The sequence below is a fragment of the Charadrius vociferus genome, unplaced genomic scaffold (assembly GCF_000708025.1).
Source record: "Charadrius vociferus isolate BGI_N301 unplaced genomic scaffold, ASM70802v2 scaffold566, whole genome shotgun sequence".
Lineage (NCBI taxonomy): Eukaryota > Metazoa > Chordata > Aves > Charadriiformes > Charadriidae > Charadrius > Charadrius vociferus.
In genome coordinates, this window is record NW_009649031.1 from 757838 (window position 1) to 766798 (window position 8961).

The window sequence follows — 8961 nt, forward strand, 5'->3', positions numbered from 1 at the left end:
CCCTGCCAGGAGCTCCTTCACCCTCCTTAAGTGGAGCTGCTGGTTGCAGAGAAGAGACTTGCTCAAGGTGAAGATATAGTGAGGGCTGAGTACGTGGGTTACAGGGGAATGTAATTTAAACACAGCACTTTTAAAGAGGTTCTATTATCCGAAGTTAGATCTGTGGAAAATTTGGCAGTCAACAGGGAGAATGGAAGAAACAGAGAGGACAATTTAGGGTCTTGGTAGACTCAGTCTCACCCTGGAGGTGCTGCTCTGTGCCGGGAGTTATGCAGTACAAATAGATAAATCAGCAGTGTAGAACCGAGGGCTACATTTGTTCTAGTCTCAGGGTTGTGATGCTTCAGTACCAGCTGCAAAAAAATGAAGGTCTGCAAATGTCTCAATCAGAGTAAGACAGGGACTGGCAACCTGCATGTAATTTTTTAATTGTTGTTGTTAAATACCGTGAATGCTACCAAAGTCAATGGAAAAGGAAATTATTCATTTCCTTGTTGTGACCTACCTCTCGCGAATCCACTGCAGCATACATAATATCCATCCAACCTTTAAATGTGGCCTGAAAAAAACCCCACAAAATACATAATTAAGCATATACAATAAACATATCTTGAAATGATGATACCATGTCTCTGATGAGCTTTCAAAACGCAATGTTGAGCACATTCTTCACAGTTAATGAATTGCCTCTCCTTTAAAGCAATATGTATACATGATTTTATATTCATTTAGACATTTAAAATCATTCCAGAATGGTTTTCTGCTGGATTCTCTCATTTGTGTTTTCTGATTTTCTGCTGTAGTAGAGAGAAAACAGAGGTTTTAAAAAGAGATTTTAAAAAGGAGAGAAAACACAGCAATGAAATCTTTGGAAGTTTTGACCTTAACAATTTCAAGTAATGAAGAGGTATGGCTGCACAGAACAGCTCAGAGTGCTGTCCTGCGCGAGTCTCAGACCAAGTGAGATGGATCCCATCCATATTCAGACTGATGGGCAGTGACTACATTGTAGGATCCCACTGACTCTTGGATTCTGCCCTCTTTTAAAACAGGGTAAATCAAGGCAATGTCAAAGCCCAGGGAGTCGCATAAATCACAGCTGACTTGAAAGAAGCAGAGGCAATCAACACCTGCTGTGAGCCTGGTCTTGGAAACTCAATCTGCTTTGCTGCTCAGGTTTTATTGTTTTTTTTTTTTTTTTAAATCAGGGTTTTAATTTATTTTTAAAAATTGTTTAAATGAGGAGGGATTCCACAGAAATTAGTGTCTCTTACTCAAACCTGCAATGAAGAAAGGGCAGCGACAATATTCCTACGAGAAACAAGTAGAAGAGATTTTTCCTAGCAAAAACATGACTCTCTGCTCTCAATATATGCCTCTCATTAGACACAGCCTGATGCCAAATGTACCCGGCATTTGGTCTGACTCTGGCCTAAGCCACATTGCCTTTATATTAGTTCTCTTGGGTTGTTTCTCATTTGACTTCTGACCTATTTAGACTTACCTTGGATTTAAAATCAGCGTGAAGCATTTTTAGATTTATTCTTTTAATCAGAATTACACTAGCACACATAAAAGACCCACACCCAATATTTTTTTGCATCCTACTGACGCTTAGGTTGAATTTTCTCCTGGTGTGTAGACACATAATTCCAGGTAACACTAAGAGGAATGTGGCCAGTGGTTCCCAGGAGAAACCCAGGCATTTGTGTAGAGCTAGGTACATGCAGTGGTCTTAAAAATGTTCCATTATACACTCTCTATCCTGGAGGTAACACCGCCTGCCCATTTCCATCTGAAGGCTATCGAGCCAAAGGAAAATGTTGTACAAGATGTCAACCATATTTCTCATGGAAGTATATATAAAATAAGGTTTCAAAGGTTGCATTGATTTTTATCTACTGGTTGAAAGAGATTAAACTCCCCAAATCAGAACCCTTTGGAAAATGTATTCCATGGTACTGTGTGTTAAAAAACACTTTAGATGTAAAGTGTTTACAGGAATGATCAGCAGTTTTATTGAAACAAATAATTAGTTGAATCTGTCATGCTGATCCTCCTTAACTAATATTTCCCCTTTTTGCTGTTCTCTCTCTAATCTGGTGGAAGATTTTCTGGTGTCATTACGGCCACTTGTAGCTTCCAGTTCAAAGTGCCGTTCAGGAAGGGTGGATGGAATGAAACAAGAAAGCCTTTCCCTGTGGCACAAAATTATATGATCTTAGCCTGTATTTTTCTCCCACTTGGGATGAAATCTTTCCTCTTGAGTAGCTATTTTACCCCTCGATGTGTACCACAGACACAAGAGACTCTACTGCAAGGCACTGTGGTTTACAGTGATAACAGATGATGAAGTGATCTGACAAAAATAAATATTAAGAGAATGAAGTACTGTGATTTTCTGGTTTTCCCAGTTGTCCAGAAGTAAGAGAATTAAAAATCCACAGGGCTTCTGGAAAGCTTCCCTAGACACTTCATCTGCAGAGGGTAAAAGATACTGAGAATGAAAGAAATATAACACTGGGGAAAGAAATTATTTATCTGGAATTAGTAACCACTTACACTCTGGATAAGGAAGTGACAAAATCTTCATGGGAGTGTTTGTGATATTATCCTGCCTGGAAGCTATCCAGAGAAACACCATTTCTACTGAAACTGTCATGTGATGAGATTATCTACCGATAAACTCATCTTGGGATGGGATTACATTTTGTTATTTGACTGGTGGTTAGAGCAGTAATGCAGTAAATGGGGGGGGGGGGGGGGGGGGGGGTGGTGCCTTATGCAAGCTGCCCCCAAACCGTTTATTGTATAACCAAATGGTGCCTTAAAATAAAACAAACCTCTAAATATGTGAGGCTTGGTTTTGTTTGATTTTTTTGTTTGTTTTTGGTTGGTTTTTTTTTTCTAGAAAAGGACTGCACTAGTACAATAAAAATATCTGCTTTTGACAGTAGAAATACCGGTCTTCACATTTCTGAAATGCTTCTTTAAGCATTACTATTGGTGAGAGAAACTTCTGAAAGCTAAAACAGAGCCACCAACAGTACAGCCAAACTACACATATTTAAGCTGGCTATGCTAACTCCACTATCTGCTGGCTTTTCTCTTGAATTTTTCAGTTTGTTCAATTCCATCATAGCAGCGATTTTATACAGAACACCTGTTTTATGTTTATTTTGCGTTAAGATGCTTTGCTGGGGAGGCACCACCGAGCACTGGACCCACAGGAGCACCCCAGAGGTCTGCAGTGCGCTGGGCTATGTGGGCTCCAAGAGCACTGCCTCTGCTCCCCTTGAATTTCCACCAGGAATTGCCCGTGGAAATACTGCTTACTCCCGATCTTTGGACACACGGAGAAATCTACCCTGGCGCACAGGGTTTGCTCAGAGGCATAGATTTTTTTGTGCATTTTGCATCCACAGTGAAAGTAAAATCGAGCATTAAAGTTTACAGAAGTGCAAGAGATTGTGTAGCTCAGTAACTTTAGACACACGCCACTGTCTCATGACCATTTTGTAGCTGATTTACGAGCTCGGTCATGGCTTCGAACCTGGCATAAGGGACTGATTTAACTCTACACCTCCTGATTGCTCTACTGGTCTGGGAGTGCTTCTGTTATCTTCCTGTTCCTTACCCAGAGTCCCAGAATGACAAGGAGTTGTAGGACATATTAGATGTAAGTCTGTTCCTGTCTAAGGAGAACTTTTCCAAGCAAGCCAGACGGTGTGTGAGAGACCACTTGTTTTCTTGTTGTTCCTCAATAGATGCTGAAATGTTAAGATACGTTGCAAAAAATACATGGAGGTTATCATAACATGAAGGGAAGGATTCTGCAAGGGAAATGCAAAACTCCTACAGGAAATTTAAGATATTTCTTTGTTCACCTCAAATGCAAATTTATAGAACATAGGTTCTGTGATCTGCAAAGCAATTCTGGGAATATAGAAAAAAAAATTACTGAAGCACTGGGTTGTAGCAACAATTATTTCCTAATAGATTAGTGTGTTAAGGGTGTTAAATCCCCAGAAAAGTGAATCATCCCTCTTGCAAATTAAAAAGTCATGATAATAAAGATCTTCTCCTCCCTGTGAATAAGGTATTTCTCTTGCTTGTAGAGTGAGCAGAGACTACCTCCTGCTTTAGTAATCCACTGTGAGACATCCCGCTTGTGCCTTGGAGAAGCTTGAAACTTGACTGACCACTTCACATGAATGTTTTCTCAGAGACATTAATTCAAAGTGGCTTCTTCAGAACAACCTGATGGATGCTAAACAAGGTAGGAAAAGAGCAAAGGATATTTGGGGAAAGTTTCGTGCAGTTCACAACTACACTGCCAGAAAGTTTGCCTCTGGATAGTAGCGAGCCTTAAAATTTCCATAGTAGCAACTTCTCATTTCCTTTAAGGATGCTATAGAAGTGAAGACAGAACATTAGGCAGACAGCTTTGTTTTACGCATTTCCATTTGGATTTTCAGACACATTCAGGCATCCAAAAGTAACTTCAGAATCACTTAAAGAGTGTGTTGCAGCAGCTGAAAATGTCAACAGTCAAAAGACAAGTCCCACTTAAAAGCTCATATTTTTGGATCCCGCAGGGTTGTAACCAAAATGCTTATCTCATCATTGCCATGCGCTGTCTCAGCGTGCACAAAGATGCATGGATGCGTCTGTCTCTTTAGGAGAGCTGAGCTGTTAACTGATCCCCTGCAATTCCTATGGTGGTTTGCTCATGAAATGTGACCCCAGATGGAGCGTATTTGGCAAGGAGCACCTGTAACCCACACTCCTTGGATGGAGTCTGGCAAAGGAGATCCAGATGTTCGGGCCCCTTCCCTGTGGGTGTCATCTTTACACTTTATTGCCTAAGACTGTCGTTAGCAGCAGACATAAGAGCTCCAGGTGCAGGATGAAAGTTAAAATCAATCCCCTGATGGCATCTGGCTCCTGCCCTTTCTCCTGGATGAAGGAGCCAGCACCTGCCACAGAAGCTGAGCAAGGTTTCAGGGCTCTCTCATTTCCTGCCATAATCACTTTGTCCAGCCTGCACAGACTCTACATTTGTGGCACTTTTATAACTCTGCAACTGAAAAACCTACTTCTCTGCTACCCAATCCAGGAACACAGGTTTGCAAGAAACAGGAAGGGTCATCCAGTCCATTTTCAGCTGGAAAAAAGCAGTGCTAGACCGTCCTTTTGTAAATGTGCCGAGATCCACCTTACAACCATTGCTGATCCCAAGAGAATGCAGTCCCACCTGCTGAATGCGGCCAGTGCCAAGTGCCCAGGAACTGATACTGCAGAACAGTAGAAGAGACTGTTTCAGGATACTCCTTAGGCAATGTCAATTTATGAAAAGTTGCAGATTTTCAGAAACCTGGAGCTTGAGTCTTATAAAAGAAATTGTGAAGGAGTAACTGCTACTCCGATGGAGGTTTTTTTTTCACCAAACAAACTAGGCACCTGTTATGCAGTCGTGAAGGAGATAAGAAGCTTCAGGTGAGGCATAATACTTTAAACCTGGAAATTTTTGCTCAGCTAGATTGGATGTTTAAATAAAAGACAAAGAAAGCACTATATAGAACGGCAAATCTAATTAAAGACATTCAAAGTGAATTAATCCACCCTGCATGGGTGAGCTGAATATCATAATTACATGCAAAAGATAACAGCTTTTGCTCTCAGCAAGTTCAGCTTTATGTCATGGAAAGAACCAAAAGTTCTAACCTTTCTGCTTTCCAGAGGGTATGAAAGCAAAGACTTGATGAACAGTTCTCAGAAGATCTCAAACTCAAGTGTATGAGTACTAGGAAAAGAGTATATAAGGATAAGCATTTCTGCAAGAAAGGAAAGCTACTTCCTGGAGCCATTTAATGAATCTGTGATAGAGTAAAAAAGATCTGGGAGAAAGCAAATTTGTGTAATGGGAAGGAGAAGGCCTGGCAGATCTGATGAGGGACCCGTGGGAGGCTCATGCCCTCTGGGAAGGGCAGGTGGGGGCCTGGGGTGGTACCCTACCACACTGCAAAGTGTGGACAACTGAATTGAGCCCCCAGCATGCAAGTTTTTATCCTAGAAGCAAGGAATGCCATCAGAGGCACTTCAAGACAGTAACCTCCCTGTCCAAGGATGTAGCAAGGGACTTGTTTCACTCTGTGTACGTAAAATGCAACACAAAAAACCATCCCTAGTGCATACCCAGTCCTTCTCATCACTAGGCTTCAGAGCAAATTAGGAACAAATGAAATAAGTATCATTACCACTATTTTACATGAGGGCCCCATGGAATTGAAACACAGAACAATTTGTCTAAAATCACTCAGCAGTCCAGCAGCAGAGCCTGGACAAGAAGATGGAGTCTCCTGTGGCTCTATCTGTTAGGTCGTGTTGCATCACAACACAGTAAATCTCAGTCCATCTTTTACATTTGCTGCTGAAATAGGTTGTAGAAGTGGCTTACTTCTGTCTTTATAGATCAAATATTGCCATCATCTTTGAACCTCAACAGTGTCTTCTGTGATATGCTCTCATCACCTTTCCAGAGAGATCAGGCTGTATGGAGTTACATCAATCTGATCACCACCACGTTTCATAGTTAAGTTCTACCTGACTTATTATGTTCAGCAGCTGGAAGTCAGGTGAGGAACCAGAATGAGAGGCATCAGTGTCCTTCTAATGTATCTCCATGGAAGGTGAGCAGAGGACTCTAAATTAAGACTTCTCTGTAACTCCAGCTTTATGCAATAATTTCAGTTGAGTAATTGAAGGTACTGTAACATCATTTTTTCCCAGCAGGGTATAATGAAGTCCCAGGCAGTTCAGGAAGGCCAGTGCACTCTGTCTGCATGAACAGTCCTTCCTGCACCATGACTTTTTGTTTCTGGAACTGAACTTTGCTCTAGATTACAATATTGACAAAATGATCTTTAATTCACCTCAATAGTCCAATCACTTCTGAGGCGACTACATTAGTGATGCACCAGAAACTCAAATTAAAACCAGAAGCCGCCATAAATAGCTGCCATAAATATCTAGAGGCCAAATTAATATGCCAAATATGACTCATTTACACTTGAGGAAAGGCACTCCCCTGATGGGTAAGGCTGAAAAACCCAGAAAAATATAGAGGTTAACCTGAACCTATAAGCTGATGATTTCAATAGGCACAGGCCACATTTGTCCATTAGTTTCTGGTGGTCGCACTTACCACTTGTAGCAGAGCCAGGTACCCAGCACCAACATTATCGAAGTTAACTTTGACTTTCGTCCAGTAAAATGTGCCCGACACATTATAGAGTATACAGTCACTCATGTTGTTAATAATTTTAGAGTCTAAAGGCATATCTCCTTCTGTCTTATTAATGCACTTCCCAAACTTCCCAGCAAACAGGTTCACTCCCATGATGCTAAAGATGAGCCAGAAGATAAGGCAGACAAGCAGAACATTCATGATGGAAGGGATGGCTCCCACAAGTGCATTGACCACCACCTTGGGTGAAACAGGAGAGAAAACCAGAATTAATGTCAACACTTACATAGACACTTCGCTAACAAGCTGCTGTGCAACCTTGATTAACTAGGCTGAACATGGTGACAGGGGGATAACTACTAACACTACCTAAGGAGTCAGACCACCATTAAAGGCTTCACACATGATTATTTTTCCCTTTTGTAATTGAATAGCTCGTCCATTGGCATCAAGAGGATTCTTTTAATTCAGGATCAATCTGCACAGTCATCATGACCTCTCAGATCCTAGTGGATAATACACTTCAGTCTCTAAAAGCCATACAATTAAGTGGAAATGTCTGGGGTACATCACAGGGTCTTCTAAAAACAGACCAAAAAAGTTTTCTGAAATCTTTTACTGAACTCAGGCATCCGTAGTCCTTGGGAAGTGAACTTTAGCTGTGACAAATTTTGCTTATTTAAATAATAGCTGATTGAGGCATACTGTACTAAACCAGCTTCCCCTGTCTGTTCAGTATGCATGATTAAAACAGTGAAACCATTCTAATTTAACAAAAATGCATTATCTTTTTCCATGACATGCTGTAATGTTCCTACACACCAACCTAGGCAGGGTTGCAAACCCCTGTGTAAAACCATACATTTTCCAAGGGAAGCACGCTGTCACAAAATGCAGTTTTCCCCTTCCTGTGTCAGCAAGTTTTCTCCATATTCACAGCTTTTGGAGATTCTGCCATTGCACAGTCCAGGCAAAGCTGGCAGATAGCATTGCTGTGGACACCAACCCCACTATACGAATTTGTCTCCATCTCTGTCTCATAGTTTGGAGATTAAAATCTGGTAGGCAGACACTAAATTCTTCCCCTTATCCATCTACATTTCTGAAACTGAGACAAGGCGATATTGATCCCTAAAAATTAAATTTTATTCAATTGTGAATCTGATTATGGAAAATGTCAGCTCTTGTTTTCTCTCGCATTTGTGTCCAATTTTCTGACAAGCTAATAATGTAACATTCGTTTCCCCATCATTTTTGCATTGCTGAGGAAGAAAAATACCCGGAAGAGTGAAATGGTTTTCATGCATGTATAGCAGCAGCTTCATCTACAATATACAATACAAAATTATGTAGATCTTTCAAAACACAGATTTATATTTTGCGCATTTATGAATGAAGCTAATTTTCACACAGGAAAAGCTGCTTGACCAACTTTTTAAACTTTTTTTTTTTTCTGTATAGGCCCATTCCTGATGACTTTTCAATTTCTCTCTTTTTTTTTTAATGCTAATTTTATTTTTTAGTTTTTGATGTTAATCAATGTCTAACTTCATTGTTTTAAGGTCAAAATTTCTGTGTTAACCAAAATGACAAATAATTTCCAAATCAAGGGCTTATTTGGATACAGCCTCAGCCCTCATCAAAGCTTTCCTTTGCTGCTCTGCGGGACAATATTTGTGTTCAATTTTAATCCACGCCAGCGCAATGCCACT

The 8961-nt window shown here is 40.6% G+C and overlaps 1 protein-coding gene across 1 annotated transcript in view; it reads right to left on the minus strand.

Annotated features, from left to right (window-relative positions):
• The window catches only part of LOC104288900 (sodium channel protein type 5 subunit alpha-like), a 175031-nt gene that overhangs the window by 6225 nt on the left and 159845 nt on the right, over positions 1-8961 (minus strand). The window contains exons 22-23 of the mRNA XM_009887773.1: positions 7208-7489; positions 506-559 (exon numbers count right to left, since the gene is read on the minus strand). Of these exons, the coding sequence (XP_009886075.1) occupies positions 506-559; positions 7208-7489 (336 nt within the window). The remainder of the gene's footprint in view (positions 1-505; positions 560-7207; positions 7490-8961) is intronic.